Genomic DNA, 17,335 nt, shown 5'->3' with positions numbered 1-17,335 from the left:
TAAGCCAATTTGTGACCCATTGAGTGACGTATGGATTAATGCCAAAGCTTAGTAAGTTTATCTACGACTCCAAAGTGAGGGATGGTGTCGAAAGCCTTGGCAAGGTCCAGATAGGCTGTGTGGACTGTCTTACCCACGTCCACTGCTCTGGAAACTGATCCAAAGAAGTCAATCAGGTTGAGGAGACCAGATCGGCCCTTCACGAAACCAAACTGAGTGGGGTCCAGTGTTTGAAGGTTGCCAATGTCATTGTTTATAAGTTCCATGATAATGCGTTCCATGGCTTTGAAGATCAGGCTCGCTAGGCTGATGGGACAATAGTTCCCAGGGTCCAAGGTGGATCCCCCCCTTGTGGAGTGGGATAACCGTAGCTGTGGGCCATTCATTGGGCACAAAGCCTGAGGTGAGCCTATGATTAAACATGACACTTAGGTGAGGTGGAAGTTCATTTTGTAGTTCATGCAGTACACAGCCTGGGATGTTGTCTGGTCCCAATGATGCTGTATTCTTGGGCTTTGGAGTGCGCATTTTGTACCTGTGTGGCCGTGATTACTGGCAGTTGGCAATCTTTTGGTAATGAGATGGGCCCTTTAAGGGGTGAGAGGGGGGTGAAACTGGCACTGAATTGATCTGCTAGGATACTGGCAATATCCTTGGCATCCGTATATTTAGTGCCATTCTGTTGTAACTCACAGCATATCTGAGTACTGCCATTTAGATTCTTGACATAACTATAGAATGCCTTGTGGTTTTTGGCAATTTTATTTTCATAATTAGCTTTGGAGGACTTTATGAGGGATCTCAGCTTCGTACTGAGGCTGGTAAGGGAGTTTTTTGTATCCTGGGATTTTCCTCTTTTCTGTAACAGTTTCTTCCCTCTGTTGTATAACTTGTTTATGGCAGGGGACCACCAGATTGGCATCCTTTTTTTTTGAGGAGAATGACTTGGTTCTATTTGGAATGGCACGATTTATGCATGAGTGGATATGCTCGTACAGTGCCTTAGTGTAGGATTCAGCAGTCGAACTTTCAGTTCCCATCTGCATGGGTGTCGTGAAGTTTGTCACTTCTGACTTGAGTAGCATGAAGTTGGCTTTGGAGAAGTTTTTTATGGAGGTTTCCCTACTGGGCGGGGGGGGGGGTGGACATCAAGGGTGATTAGCTTATGGTCAGACCTTACCAACGAGGGGGTGTCCTTTCCCTTGAGCATCGATCTCCCATGTTGGCAATGACCAAGTCAAGGATATTTGAGCCCCTGGTGGGACTATGGATTATAGTTGATCCACGGCATTGAAATTTACAAATTCCAAGAACCGCTGGTCAAAGGTGTTGGTACTAGAGTACATAACCCAATTTATGGCAGGGTAGTTGAAATCAGAGGAAGATGAAACCAGAACAATGTTTTGAGGAGTTAGGGGAGGGGTAAGAAGAAAGGAGGAGGCTGTCTTAGGCCAAAATGTGGATTCATCAATCGTAAAGCCATTAGCAGGGTCTTGGTTGAGGCCATTGGAGATGGAATCAGACTTACTGTGGGTTCTGAAATCTCAGTGGGTACGGCAGAATCAGAAAATAGAACAAGTTTCCAGTCTACACCTTGTTAAGTGGTGGAGGTATGTCTGGGGTAGCAAAGTCTGGCACCTTGGAGTGGGCCAAGCATTTCAGACATTAGGTCTCCAGAAAAGTGTTGCGCAAGGACAAACAAGATTGCAACATCTTAGGTACAGACATTCACAAATGGAAGACATTGTAGTCACTTTCTGCACCAAGGCAGAAGAGTCACTGGGTATGCAATTCTTTGTATGGGATTTGCCTACCTCACTCACACTTTCTCTACCAGCTGACATCTAATACCAGTAAGACAAAACAGTTTAGAAAGGTCAAGGAAGGTTTCCCAATGGGGCACTTACCCACGACCAGATGACAATAAGTCCAATGGATATGTGAACTCCACTCAAGCTGGCATTAAGGTAGTCTGTAGGAATTACGCTCATACTTTTTCCCTACAAACATGAGCTGAGGTCACACATCAGATATACAATCCTTAGAAGGTAAAACTTTGATACTCCAACCAGACATCAGTGGTGATAACCCACTGGTCAAGAATACTGCAAGTGATTTCAATCAGGACATTTAAACAGCAGAAAGTATGTATTACCTTTTATCAATGTAATTTTTTCTAATTATATGATTAACATATATGCCCAACTTGTTAAACCCTGCTTTCATGGTAAGTTACAAGTCTGCAGTGACAACATTGCCATCCCTATGCACACAAAATTGGATCACCTTCAGTCCGTTTATTCACTACTCCTCTTCCTCTCCTCTTCCCATCAGTATTACTAACTGTCCAATTTGTCCATTTTTTCATTTCATTTAACTTTATGTCCAATTCTCAATCCCTCCAATTCTATGCACTCAAATAACTGCCACATTCTCTTTTAGCCTTTGCAGTTTCAAAAATGCAAGGGAAAAAATACTCTCCTTGCTCCACTTGGCTGTTTCATAATCTCTCTCCTGCATCTGTTCCCTTGCATGACTCTCTTGCTCCAATAACACTATGACAGTTAGCAAGTTTATGAAGAAAATGTCCTTCTATCTTCAGGTCTGGAAAGGTTTTAAACACTCTTTGCAAGTAAATCCTGAACAGCGTTGGATAAAGTAATCTCCAACAGATACCTTATTCCCTACAGATCTTCATTTTAGGGATCAATTCAATCCTTCTCCTGCTCTCAAACACTAAGTTTTGACCAGACAAGATCCTCTCGCCATTTATTGTGCATACCCTGCTTTTTTTCAAGCACTTTCTCCTTAAGCTCAAGGGAAATGAAAAGTACAGTTTTGTACCTACCATAAATGTAGATGTTCGAGTGCTAATACAGCTGCAGTCATAACAGATGGGTTCTCCTGCTGTCAGGCGGGTCCTCGGTCGGCCGAATTCCAAAGTCTAGGTCTGGCGTCGGTTGTCGTCGCCTCTTCCCTGGCGTCAGTGCGACAGGGGTATAAAAGAAACAGCCGATGCCATTTTCTTCAGTCTTTCTTGCCCCAGATGTCAGGTGCCCCCAGAAGGAAGGCAATACATAATTTTATATATAAAATAATACAATGCAATATAATCAAAAAACAGTAGTTGCAAGCAAATACACCATAAAAGAATAACTCAATCAGGTTGTATGAGGAGGTGTTAGCCACTAGGCCTGTCCCAAGAGGGGAAGGAGGGAGGGAGACCTGGACTGCAGCTGTATTAGCACTCGAACATCTACAGTTATGGTAGGTAAAAAACTGTACTATGTTCATCGTGCATACAGCTGCAGTCATAACAGATGGGTAGAATCCCAAAGCTACGAAAGGGGTGGTAGGCACTAGGTGGAACTAGGAGGAGCCAGAATGCCCTGCAAAACTGCAGTGGCAAAGCCTGCTCTAGTTTTGGAGTATAAAGGTAGGTGGTAGTGCTTAGAGAAGGTATGCACAGAACTCCAAGTGGCGGCTTCCAAAATATCTTTGATAGGAACTCCTCTGAGGAAGGCTGCAGAGGTATCTGTGGCCCTTGTGGAGTGGGATCTGATGCCTGCAGGTACAGATTTACCATGAAAAGAGTAACAAAAACATATGCAGTGGGCTATCCATTTTGAAATCGTCTGTTTGGAAATTGGCTTCCCTTGAGCTCCTACAGCATAGGACACAGAGTTGTTCTGACTTTCTGAAAGGCTTTGTTCTGTCCAAATAGTAACGCAGCTGTCTATGGATGTCCAAGGAATGTAGTAGCCTTCCCCTTTGTTTTGGGGGTTAGGGTAAAAGGTAGGTAAGTGTATGGCCTGATTTAAAGCTACCCTGGATACCACCTTTGGCATAAAGGACGGGTTGGTTCGTAGGGAAACTCTGTCCTGATGGAAGATGATAAAAGGCTGCACAGCCATGAGGGCTTGTAGTTCCGAGACCCTACGAGCTGAGGTGATAGCTAGAAGGAAAGCTGTTTTCCAGGACAAATATTGCAAATCTGTTGAGGCAGCTGGCTCAAAAGGAGGCAAGGTTACCTTTTCTAGAATAAAATTGAGGTCCCAAGCAGGAATTGGTTGTTTCCTTGGAGGTTTTATATTCTTAGCCCCTCTGAGGAACTGTCTTAAGAGGGGGTGAGAGAATAAAGGTGGATCAGTGTTGTATTCTGCAGAAATGGCTGAGACATGGATTTTGATGGAGGAGAATGAAAGTCCACTGATTAGCAGCTCAGCTAGATACTGTAATATTTGAGGTAAATTCAGTTTTCCAGGATCCTGGCCCTTTTTCTCATTCCAAGCACAAAACCGTTTCCATTTTGCGGAGTAAGCTTTTCTAGTAGACGGCCTTCTGGCCTCCAAAATGACATCCTGCACCTCCTTGGAGAGTAGGGTCTGTTGTGATGTTAAGGAATCTTCCATGCGGCCAGATTGAGTGTTTTCAGCTGACTGTGAAGAGTTTTGTAGCTATGCTGAGTCAGAAGAAGAGGCATTAGAGGTAGGGTCCATGGAGGGGAATGCGTCGGGCTCCTCAGGAGTGGGTACCAGTGTTGTCTTGGCCAGTCTGGAGCAATCAGAATCATCTTTGGTCTGTCTGCTCTGGTTTTTAAAAGTACTTTGGGCAATAAAGGAAGAGGTGGAAAGGCATAAACTGTCAGTGCTGCCCAACTGAAAGAGAGAGCGTCCACTCTCCAGGCCTTTGGATGAAATGTCTTTGAGCAGAATTTTGTCAATTGATGATTTTTGTGGGAGGCAAAGAGATCTATGTCTGGCCTTCCCCACGCTTGAATTATCTTTGCAAAAACTTGAGGATGCAACTTCCATTCGTGTGGGTCTGTCATATTTCTGCTTAGGTTGTCTGCCAGCGTGTTTTCCATGCCTGGCAAGTACTGTGCTTGAAGCTCGATTTGCAATTCCAGAGCCATGTTCCAAAGTGACATGGTCAGCCTGCATAAGGGGTATGAATGTGTTCCTCCTTTTTTGTTTATGTACAACATTACTGTGGTGTTGTCTGTTCTTATCAATAGTTGACCTGGACGCAGAAGGTCTTTGAAAGCTGTAATAGCATTTACTACTGCTAGCATCTCCTTTTGATTGATGTGAAGGTGCTTTTCCTTTTGGGACCATTTGCCCTGAATGCACCGGTCTGTCATGTGCGCCCCCCAGGCGTAGTCCGAGGCGTCTGTTGTGATGACTTGATTTGCTTGAGGCTTGCAGAATGGTAGACCTGTGTTTGTTTGGCATGCTTGAGCCCACCATACAAATTCCTTTTGAAGACATGGAATTAATGGTATTATTGTTTCCAAACTGTGGCTGTGTTGAGACCATAGATTTTTTAGGTACCATTGAAGTTTCCTCATATGCAACTTTGCACATGGAATTAGTAGAATGCAAGATGTCATGAATCCCAGAGCCTGCAGGATTTTCCTTGCAGTCAGCCTGGTGCAATTTGCTAGTGTCTTGAAGTATTGAGTTAGTTGCCCCTGCTTCTCTGGCGTAAGATAGGCCATCTGGGTGTTTGTGTCCAAGTTGGCACCCAGGAAAATTATTTTCTGAGATGGCATTAGTCTGGATTTCTCTTTGTTGACTGTGTATCCCAGAGAATTCAATAACCTTGTTACATAAGCCAGATGTTCCAGAAGTATGTATTTGCTGTCCGCTTGGATCAGGCAGTCGTCCAAATAAGGGTATATTTGTATCCCTTGAAGTCTGCAGTAGGCAATTACTGATGCCAGGCATTTCGTGAATACTCTGGGCGCAGTAGATAAGCCAAAGGGCAATGCAGAGAATTGATAGTGGATTGAACCTGCAAGAAATCTGAGGTATCTTCTGCAGCTTTGTCTGATTGGGACATGCAGGTATGCCTCCTTGAGGTCCAATGTTACCAGCCAAGACTCCTTGCCCAGCATGGGAAGAAGCTGCTGTAAAGTGAGCATCTTGAATTTGGTACGAGTAAAAATGTGTTTAGGACGGATAAGTCCAAAATGGGTCTACAATCTGTTCCCTTCCTTGGCACCAGGAATAGTCTGGAATAAAAACCTTGACCTTGTTCGTGAGTAGGTACCTCTTGAATAGCTTTCATGCCCATGAGCTTTGAAATTTGTATTTGAGCCTCTGCCCTTTGATTGTGTGGCAGGTTCGGCATGCCTCTCATTTTTGGAAGGGTGTGAAAATGGAATCTGTAGCCCCTGTTTATAATGTCCAGGATCCATTTGTCTTTTGTGACAATATGCCAGTTTTTTGAAAATAATGACAGCTTTCCTCCTAAGGGTGCTGCCATTTGAGCCTTGCTTGGCATGCAAAGGGAAAAGTCATTGGGTTTGCTTTCTGAATTGCTGTGCACTGTCTTCGCCACCTCTTGGTGTTGGAGTTTGCCACTGTCTGCCTCTATACGATCCTTGAGATTGCCCTCTGCCCCTTGGGCACCTGTATCTACCTCTTTGGGGTTTGTCCGTGGCTGGAAAGGACCAATTTTTTGAAGGCCAATTTCTACTAAAACATGGTGGTTGTACCTGTAGAAAATCTTTAACAGTTTGCATAGATTTTGCTTTTTCCTCCATTTTCCTTAATATCTCCTCAGCATTAGCACCAAATAATACATCTTTTTGTAGAGGAGCATCTAGTAATTTAGCTTTGACATGATCAGGCAAGGTTTGTTCCCTGAGCCAGACATGTCTACATATGACTGATCCTGTAACAGCAGCTCTACTTGAGGCCTCTAGAGCATCATAACCACATTGTAAGGTGTGCTTACCCACTTGTTCTGCACTATGCATCATATCCTGCAACTCCTTCAAATCTGGTTGTTCAGGTTGTGACATTTTACTTTTTAATTGTGATAACAGAAACTGTTGATATTTAAGCATATGGAACTGACATTTTATGGCCCTCATGGCTAGAGTAGCCGAGGTACATACCTTTTTTCCCCACCTTTCTAAGGATCTAGAGTCTCTCTCGGAAGGTAATGGATTTTTAGCAGTAGAGGCCTTCATTCCCTTGGGGCCCTGAAAAATGGTTTCTGGGTCAGCAGCATGGCTTTTGTAAAGAAATTGGTGTGAGTTAGGGACCCTGTAGTACCTATCAGGCTTGACTGGGGCTGGAGGCAGGGAATCCGGGTTAAGGAAGGCCTCCGAGTAAACATCATCTAGAATGTCCAAGACAGGAGGTAATCGCCACAGGCCTGTGCTGAGGTAGCAAGAGAAATTCCCTAAGCCTTTTCTTGGAATCTGAATAATCTTGGCCTTCCCAGTGGAAGTGTTCCCTCAAGGTATGCAAGGTTTCCCCGAATGAGTAATCCTCTGGGGGGGATACAGAAGGAATGGACTCCTCTGCATCAGAATCTTCAAAAGGGGAGTAAGAATGTTCCTGTTCATCAGAGTGCTCTGAAATAATGGAGCCCTGATCAGAAGAGGGTGATTCTTCCTCCACTCTGGGCCTTTTGTCCGGTGGGTGTTGGGAACCCCTGATAAGAGTAATTAAATCCTCAGCCATTTTAAGCATCTGCTTTTTAGGCATGGGGCCTGGAAATGGGCCCTGTGCAGCAGGTCTCTTGGAGTGCATGGCTGACTTAGACTTAGTAAAAGCCTTGATGGAAAAAGAAGAGGAAGGTCTGAAGACACCATGGGTGGAGGTAGACCTGTCCACATTATGAGGCTCAACACTAACAGTGGTTTTGGTATCTGTAGTAGGGGTGCGGGCCAAAGAACCTGCGGCCTCTGGTACAGAGGACACCGCCAGAGAAGCGTCGTTGGTAGTCAGGGACTGTGTAGGTGCCTCGCTGAGAACCGGACCACGTGTAGTCTGTTTTGGCGTGGTGTCGGTGGAGGTCGCGGATCTCGCGTGTCGGTCCTTGTCCTTGCTTTATTTGGACAAAACAGGAGTCGGAGTCTCCGATGACATTATATAGTTAAAAGCTTTCCCAAAATAGTGCTGGGCGAACTCCACCAAACGCTTAATAGTGCGTTTATTGAAAGTAGCACAAAAGCGACAGCCCGAGACGTCGTGGTCTGGGCCTAAACAAGGTATACAGAGGGAATGGAAATCCTTATGCGGTATTTGCTTCCCACAAGAAATACAATTGTTAACTTTGTCTGACATCGGTCTGAGGCAAGAAAAGTTTCCCCAACGGGGTACTTAGCTTTAAAGAAGACTTCGGTTTCAAAATTTTCGTAATTTCAGGAGCTGACCGACCGGCACTTGCGAACTGCTTCTGCTTCGGGCACCACGCGGCAAAAAAGACTGAAGAAAATGGTGTTGGCTGGTTCTTTTATACCCCTGTCGCACTGACGTCAGGGAAGAGGCGACGACAACCGACGCCGGGCCTAGACTTTGGAATTCGGCCGACCAAGGACCCGCCTGATGGCAGGAGAACCCATCTGTTATGACTGCAGCGGTATGCACGATGAACATCTTACATTTATTGGTCGTGGCCTACTAGTGCCCATTCATTCCAAGCACCAAACAGTTCTGTATGCTCTCTCCATTTTCAGGTGCTCAACTACAATATTTGTCCATTTAGAATGTAATCCCATAATCACATTAACACAGTCAGCTCCTTTATATTTTTCTGCCACCCACGTGATTTTTAAATTCTTTCATCATGCCCCTTCTCCCATGTCAACGTTTTTTCTTCAAGGCACTTGATTCATGCTTCTACTCTTGCTTTAAGTTTATTTATTTGCACTTGCTTACCGGGATGGTCCAGTTGGGCCAGAAATGCCCATTTTCAGTGAAGTCCTGGGAAGAAAAGTTCCACATATAAGACATTTCATATACAATACAGAATTTATATTAATAAAGACATTTAGTACATATTATTGGCAGTTTATACAATTGGTGAAAAAAACAGCACAGAAGTAATCATTCTCAAATCAAAGATATAATTATAATACAAGTAATACAGAGTATACACATGAATACATTCCATACGAGTAGTTTTCTGCTAGCAAAATTTATAACGGACACCATGCAGTAAGAGCAAAGAAGATAAAGGAATTAATTAGACACTAAGTACTTAAACTTTTCACACATTTAGGAGCTGTAATAGCTGAACGATAGACAAAACTTTTCACACGTTTAGGAGATGTAATAGCTGAACGATAGGCTAATCAAGTCCTGCTGCAGGAATCAGCAAAGTCGGTGGATATTGTTGCATATACAACTGGTGGTATGATATTAAGGTAAAGTACCTGAATGTCCCACTTGGTTCAATGGTATAAGGGTTAGGAAGAGAAGGAAGCAGACAGTAGGGATCAATGGAAAGACATTGAGCGTTAGTAGAAGAGGGAAGTGGACAGGATGGAGAAGCAGAGTAAGTAAAGACAGATGGATGTGAAACGAGGATGCTAGAGTAGTAGAGTGGGGGATGAGAATAGTTGTGATGGTTGATGTTAGGTTATATGAGATGTGGTATTAGCACATGTGCACAGCCAAGAAGAGGAGAGGTGTTGTTTCAGAGATGTCTTGAAGAAGGTTACTGAGCAGGTGGAAGCGTTGGGGGGAGAAGTTCCAAAGTTTTGTGATGGTAAAGTAGTAAAGCATCTGGCCTGCCGAATGTTTAGGTTTTTCTACATTTACGAGGAGTTGGTTGTTGGATCGGAGTGGTCTGTTAGGATTGTATAAATTAAGTATAGAAAATAGAGCAGGACACATGGACAACTTATGAACAAGTTTGTGAGCTGTAGTTAGTTGGATAAAGTTGAGATAGTTGGAGATTTCAAGCCATTTTAAGTTGGGTAATAAGCAGTGGTGGGATGAGTAGGAGGCATTAGTTACAAACTTAGCAATTTTGTTGTAACATGAGTCTAGTTTGGACTTTAGAGAGGACTGAATGTTGGTGAGGAGGGAGGCACCATATAAAGAGAGAGTAACAGAAAAAGAGGCAAGGGAAAGTCGGGCTGATGCACTAAGTAGATGTTTGTGTCAGTAGAGAGTGCCAAGCTTTTGATGTGTCTTTTTGACATTGGACTGGATGTGCAGGTTGAGTGTGAGGTTTTCTTCTATGACTACACCTAGACGTATTGTGCCAGGTACAATGTCGATGGTGGTACCCTTTAGGGATTAAATTAAGTCCTCTTTTTGTAGGGGTGCAGACTTTTTGGAGTCAAAGGTTATTAGTTTGGTTTTGTTGGGGTTTAGGGCAAGGTGATTATTTGACATCCAAATTTCAGTGGAGGTGAGGGCGTTTTGGGTGAGTTGATGTAGTTCTGTGGAGTTGTTTGCAGTGAAGATGACAGTGGAGTCATCTATGTACTGGATGACTGAGCCTTGAGAAAATGTGGTGTGGAAGTTATTGATAAATATGCTAAACAGAAGTGGGCCTAAAATGGATCCTTGTGGAACACCATTGGTGGTGTTTAGAAAAGGGGAGTAAGAGTTCTGCCATTTAGTTGATTGTTGCCGGTTAGTGAGGTAATTAATAAACCAGTTTAGAGTTGAGATAAGGTACCTATGTTAGAGTGTTTTGTTAGGAGAGAGTGGGATATACTATCGAAAGCTTTAGAAAAATAAAGAAATAGTGAAGATATGATTTTACCAGTGTCATGGGCTCGGTTGACCATGTCCATATGAAGGCAGTGGTGGCACTATGTCCTGGCCTAAATCCATGTTGGGGAGAGGATGTGGTTGTGATATGTCAGATGGTGAAGTTGAGAATGAATACATTTTTCAAGAATCTTAGAGATGGGTGATAGTATAGCAATGGGGCAGAAGTTGGTGGTGTATATGTTGGGCCCCCTTGTGTAGAGGGAGGATATAAGCTTTCTTCCAGATGATGGGCATACAGGATTCTTGGACAGATCTGTTGACAGGTATGCTGATAGGGTAAGGGATTGAGTTGGCTGAGATTTGGTGGGTATATTGTCAGGGGCATTTGTGCATGGTTTGAGATTTAGAAGCAATTTTTTAACAGTCAAGGTGGGTACAGGTGACAGAGTAAAGTTAGGAATAAGGGGGAGTACTGGTGTTAGCTGTGGAGAGGTCTGTGGTGGACAAGGTGGTCTTGGGAAAGGTAGCAGTTAGACTGGCTGTAGTATCTATGAAATAGGAGTTGAAGGTTGCAACAATTTCAATGATTGTTTTATTTGGGTCTGGAGAAGGATTATTACTAGAGCCTGGCTTTAATAAAGAGTTGAAAGAGCTCCAGAATTTCTCTGGGCTTTGCTTGTGTTGATTTTGTAATGTAAGGTAGTGTTCTTTTTTTGTTTTGTAGTACTAGGTGCTTAAAGTACAGTTGTGCACACTTACCATAAAATGTAGATGTTCGAGTGTATTCACTGTTGCAGTCATTACATTTATAGGTTCATAGGTTCATACTAGGCTATCTGCCCTGAGGCAATTATAAGCCTAGCCCGATTCTGTATGGCTTACGCCACCCCTTGATTTGAGTATACTGTGCCCTTTAAGGTTTAGTTTACTGTGCCTCTGTCTAATAGTGACACAGGAGTAATCCCTGGGACAAACCTAGGATCCCCCATCCACCTATCGAGATTCTTCTTGAAGAGATTCAGTGAGGTGCTCTGCCTCACATGAACTAGAATTCTATTCCAGAGCGAAGGGAGCCTCTGGGTTATGAACCTGTCCCTCCAGCAAGTTCTATTTATTTCTGTGCTGAGGTTCAAGTCCCTCGAGCGTGTGGCTCTAAGGGATTTAGATTTACTGAGGTGGAGCATATCCATTAATTCTGGATTTGACATAGCTTTGTATGTCAGGCATAGATCGCCTTGAAGTAGGCGGCATGCAACTGAGTAGAGCTGGAGTTTTTTTAACCGAGCAGCATATGGCATCTGTTTGAGACCCTTGATCCTCTTGGTGAGATACTTTTGGGGTCTTTCTAATTGTTGCAGGTGTCGGGTAAGCTACATCCCAAAAGGGGCATTGTATTCTATGATGGGGTTGATGAGGGATGAATAAAGGGGCACGATTACATCTCTTGATCTAGATGTGAAACCCTTCGTGATGAGGTGGGCTATGTAGAAGGTCTTTCTAACCACTTTGGCAATGTGGTTTTCAAAGGAGAGATTGCTATCAACTTGGGTCCCCAGGTCCCTAATAACTTTCTCTGTACTTAATGGGTTTCCGCCTATGTGGTAATTTGTGGGCACATTGTTTTTGCCAAAGGGTATGACTATACATTTTTTGGCATTTAGCTTTAGACCATGGCGCTGGCACTAGTTATCTGTCTCTGTGAGACCTTTTTGAAGGATGTTTGTGTCAGCTGGAGAGTTGATTATGGCGCCCAGTTTGCAGTCGTCTGCGAACTTGGTGAGCCATAGTCCTCCCACGTATGCCTGTACCTCGGAAAAGTATATACCGAACAAAAGTGGTCCCAGGACAGAACCCTGTGGGACGCCACTTGTGACTGGTTTCGAGTCTGACATGGCTCCAGCAACTCTCACTCTGTGGGTTCTGTCTTTGAGCCAGTTTGCGACCCATCTTGTGAAATAGGGGTTTATATTTAAGCTGGATAGTGGGGTATTGTGTCAAATGCCTTTGCAAGGTCCAGATAGGCTGTGTGGACTACCTTCCCTTCATCTATGGCTTTGGTGACTGTTTCGAAGAAGTCAACTAGGTTCAAAAGACAGGATCTGCCCTTGACAAAGCCAAACTGAGTAGGATCTAGTGTCTGTAGGTCCCCAATGTCTTTGCTTATGAGCTCCATGATGATCCTCTCCATAGCCTTGCAGACTAAGCTAGTCAGGCTTATGGGGCGATAATTTCCAGGGTCGGTAAAGGCTCCACCTTTGTGGAGTGGGACCACTGTTGCTGTAAGCCATTCTGTGGGCACATATCCTGTAGTGAGGCTGAGATTGTATAGCTGTTTTATTTGAGTGATTAGTTCCTCTTGGAGTTCATGTAGGACGCAACCTGGGACGCCATCTGGTCCCATGGAAGCAGTGTTTTTTTGCTTTGGAGAGGGCAGCCTTCACCTGAGCATCAGAGATGTTTGGGAGGCAGCCCTCTGCTGGGATAGATACTTGCTCTTTTGGGGGGGAGGGGGTGGAGAAGTTTGGGTAATCTACTGGCAGGTTGTCCTCAGTCGGTCTGAATTCCAAAGTCTTGGGTCCTGCGTCGGTTGCTGTCTCCTCTTCCGTGACGTCAGGTCGTCAAGGGTATAAAAACAAGCAGCCGATGCCATTTTCTTTAGTTTTTCTTGCCCAGATGTCAGGTGCCCCCAAAAAGGTAGCCAAAAAAAAAAAAAAATATATATATATATATATATATATATATATATATATACATACATACAAACTATATATATATATGCATCAGTACAAACTTTACCTTCATCTACAAGTAAATACACCACATAGGTTGTAGAAGACAGAGAAGGAAAGATAAACTCCAGAATGAAAGGGGGAAGGCGGACTGCAACAGTGAATACACTCGAACATCTACATTTATGGTAAGTGTACACAACTGTACTATGTTCTTTGTGTTTCACTGTTGCAGTCGTTACATTTGGGTAGAATCCCAAAGCTATGGATGGGAGGCTGGAGCTAAACAGCATTGGGTGCGGCTATAAGGCCCTACAGAACTGCAGTGGGAAAGCCTGCCCTGGACTTAGAGTAGAGAGGCAAATGATAATGCTTTGTAAAGGTATGAACAGAACTCCAAGTAGTAGCCTCTAGAATGTCTTTGGTTGATACTCCTCTGAGAAAGGTTGCTGAAGTAGCTGCAGCTCTGGTGGAATGAGACCTAATGCCCTTGGGCACAGGTATGCCATGGTGTAAGTAGAAGAAACGAATGCAGTGGCTTATCCACTTTGAAATAGTCTGCTTTGAAATAGCCTTTCCCTCTGATCCTGCAGCATATGCCACTAGTAATTGCTCAGTTTTTCTTAGAGCTTTCGTCCTGCTCCAGTAGAATCTTAGCTGTCTGTGTACGTCCAAGGAATGCAGAATTCTCTCCCCCTTGTTCTGCAGATTTGGATAAAATGTTGGCAGATGAATAGTTTGGTTAAGGGCCACACTGGAAACCACTTTAGGCATAAATGAAGGATTGGTCCTCAGAGACACCCTATCTGGGTAAAAAATGATAAAAGGCTCCACAGCCATGAGGGCCTGTAGCTCTGAAACTCTTCTTGCTGAAGTAATTGCTAGGAGCAGAGCTGTTTTCCATGAAAAGAACTTTATATCAGCAGTAGCAGCTGGTTCAAACGGAGGCAGGGTTAGCTTTTCCAGTACATAATTAAGGTCCCATGCAGGTATTGGTGATAATCTTGGAGGCCTTAAATTTTTGGCTCCTCTAAGACCATGCTTTAGTAAAGGATAAGAAAAGATTGGTGGGCTCTGTATTGTAATGAGCCGAAATGGCAGAGGCATGGATTTTAATTGATGAAAAAGATAGGCCTTTGTCAAGCATCTCAGTCAAGTATTGTAAAATCTGAGGAATATTTGGTTCTGCTGTATCAGTTCCTTGTGCTTGATTCCAAGCACAGAATCTCTTCCATTTATCAGCATAAGATTTTCTAGTACTAGGCCTTCTGGCGTCCAAAATCACATCCATCACAGCTTTACTGAGAGGTGTTTATATAACTACATGATCAGCCATGCTGCCAGGTTCAGTGTCTGGAGTTGACTGTGCAGATCTGACTGTTTTGCTGGGACAGTAGTTGAGGTCTTTGAGGTAAGGTCCAAGCTGGGTATTGAGACAAGTTCCTTAGGATTGGGGGCCAGTTCGGGGCAATTAGTATCATCTTTGGCCTCTCTTGTCTGACTTTTAGTAGGACTCTGGAAAGAAGAGGCAGAGGAGGAAAGGCGTAAACTGTTAAGTTTTTCCAACTGAAGGATAGGCGTCCACTTTCCATGCTAGTCTGTGGTAAGTCCTTGTGCAAAATCTTTTCAGTTGATAATTTTGAGAAGAGGCAAATAGATCTATGTCCGGGCTCCCCCATTAACTTGTTATCATGCTGAAGACTTGTGGATCTAGTTTCCACTCGTGAGGGGCCATAAGGTTTCTGCTTAAATCGTCTGCCAGAGTATTTTGTTTTCCTGGCAGGAATTGAGGTTGAAGATGTATTTGGTAAGTCAAAGCTGTGTCCCACAGTGCCATGGCTAATCTGCAAAGGGGGTATATGTGTGCAAGCCTCCCTGCTTGTTTATATATCACATAACCGTGGTATTGTCCGTCTTTATCAGCAGTTGTCCTGGATGAAGTAAGTCCTTGAAGGTTGTCAGGGTATTTTGAACAGCTAGCACCTCTTTTTGGTTGATATGTAGATGCATTTGTTTTGGGGTCCATATGCCCTGAATGCATTTTCCCGCCATGTGGGCCCCCCGTGCATAATCTGATGCATCTGTTGTTAAAGTGTGGCAGGGGGTAGAGCGAAAGCCTGTTCCATGTTTTGGTGATATGCCTTTGCCCACCATAGAAACTCCTCTTGTAGGCAGGGAATGAGAGGAATCATTGTTTCCAGACTGTGACAATGTTGGCTCCATAAACTTTTTAGGTACCATTGAAGTTTCCTCATATGCAGTCTTGCATATGGAACCAGTAGGATGCAGGATGCCATTAAGTCCAAAACCTGTCGAGTTTGTCTTGCAGATAACTGGGTTTTTGTTGCCAGTCTGAAGCAAGTAGTCAGTTGCCTTTCTTTGCCTGGTATGAGGTAAGCCATCTGGGCAGTTGTATTCAAGCTTGCACCCAGGAATTTTATCTTTTGAGAGGGTACCAGTTGTGATTTCTTTTCATTTATTGTGTACTCTAGGCATGTTAGAAGCCTTTTCACAAATGCCAGATGTTGAAGAATGTCCTTGTTCTCTGCTTGAATGAGACGGTCGTACAAGTAAGGATATATCTGTATACTTCTTTGCCTGCAAAAAGCAATTATTGGTACCAGGCACTTTGTAAAGACCCTAGGCGCAGTAGATAAGCCAAAGGGCAGTGCAGAGAATTGGTAATACATTAAGCCAGCCTTGAATCGGAGGTATCTTCTGCACGATTCCCTTATTGGGACGTGCAGGTATGCCTCTTTTAGGTCTAATGTCACCAGCCAAGCATTCTTGCCCAGCATGGGCAGAAGCTGCTGCAAAGTCAGCATTTTGAATTTTGGTATATCCAGGTGTGTGTTCAAAATTGATAAATCCAGTATTGGCCACCAGGCCTCGTCTTTTCTGGGTACCAAGAACAGTCTTGAATAAAAACCTTGTCCTTTTTTCCTGTTCTGGTACAGGCTGAATGGCCCCCATCCATATCCATGAGGGACGTAACCGGTTTCTGAGCCTCTGCCCATTGATTTTTTGGCAGATCTGGACAAGAGTTTGCCATTGGCAGAATATGAAAATGGAATCTGTATCCTTGTGACACAATGTTTAGCACCCACTTGTCCTGGGTTATTAACTGCCAATTTTGAGCAAAAAGTGCTAATTTTCCTCCTAAGGCTGCTGCCAAAAGGTAAGTGCTTGGTGAAGGCAGAGGGAAGTCATTGGGACTGTTTTCTGTAGGGGTGCGCTTTATCTCCTCCAGATTTGGAGGTAGAAGCACCCCACTGCTTTGACCTGTAAGAATCTTGTGCCTGCTATCGGGAACCCTTAGGGCATCTGGATATGCCCCTTTGAGCTCCGTCTAACACAGGAAGGACCAATTTTTTATAGGCCAGAGTCTGCTGAAGCTTGGTGGCTGCACTTGTAAGAAGTTTTTTACAGTTTGCATAGACTTAGCTTTGTCTTCCATTTTCTTTAAAACCTCTTCTGCCTTATTACCAAACAAAGTGTCATGCTGTAAAGGTGCATCCAGTAATTTAGCTTTAACATGATCAGGCAAATTTAGTTCTTTTAGCCAGGCATGCCTCCTAATCACAGATCCAGTAAATGCGGCAATGCAGGAGGCCTCTAAGGAATCAAAACCACATTGCAAAATATGCTTTCCAACTTGTTCAGCTGCATGCAATAATTCCTGCACTTCTTTATTTTCTGCACATTCAGAAATCAACAATTTTCTGTTTCAGCAATCCCATAACATGTTGTTGATACTTGAGCATATGAAACTGGCAGTTTAAGGCCCTAATTGCTAAGGTTGCAGATGTATAAACCTTCTTTCCCCATCTATCCAGTGCCCTTGAATCTCTGTCAGAGGGGGTAGGATTTTTTGCTGCTGAGGCCTTAACTCCCTTTGGACCCTGTGAAATAGTTTCAGGATCAGCAGCAGGGTTTCTAAACAAAAATTTGTGTAAGTCAGGGACCCTGTAATATCTGTCAGGCTTGCTGGGAGCCGGAGGTAAGGAGTCAGGGGTCAAGCTTGACTCCGAAAACACATCATCCACAATGTCTAAAACAGGGGGGGTATGGCTAAAGGCCTGTGCTGAGGGAGAAGGAGGAAGTCCCGGAGCCTCTTTTTTGATTCAGAGA

At 43.9% G+C, this 17,335-nt stretch overlaps 1 protein-coding gene across 1 annotated transcript in view; it reads right to left on the bottom strand.

Annotated features, from left to right (window-relative positions):
• HELZ (helicase with zinc finger) overlaps nucleotides 1-17,335 on the bottom strand; it is a 3,197,037-nt gene that overhangs the window by 1,943,252 nt on the left and 1,236,450 nt on the right. Inside the window, exon 9 of the mRNA XM_044085095.1 lies at nucleotides 8,682-8,726. Coding sequence (XP_043941030.1) covers nucleotides 8,682-8,726 — 45 coding nt within the window. The remainder of the gene's footprint in view (nucleotides 1-8,681; nucleotides 8,727-17,335) is intronic.

This window comes from Protopterus annectens, chromosome 10.part0 (assembly GCF_019279795.1).
Source record: "Protopterus annectens isolate FY-2018-M chromosome 10.part0, PAN1.0, whole genome shotgun sequence".
Taxonomy (NCBI): Eukaryota; Metazoa; Chordata; order Ceratodontiformes; family Protopteridae; genus Protopterus; species Protopterus annectens.
This window is presented reverse-complemented; position numbering and strand designations above follow the sequence as displayed.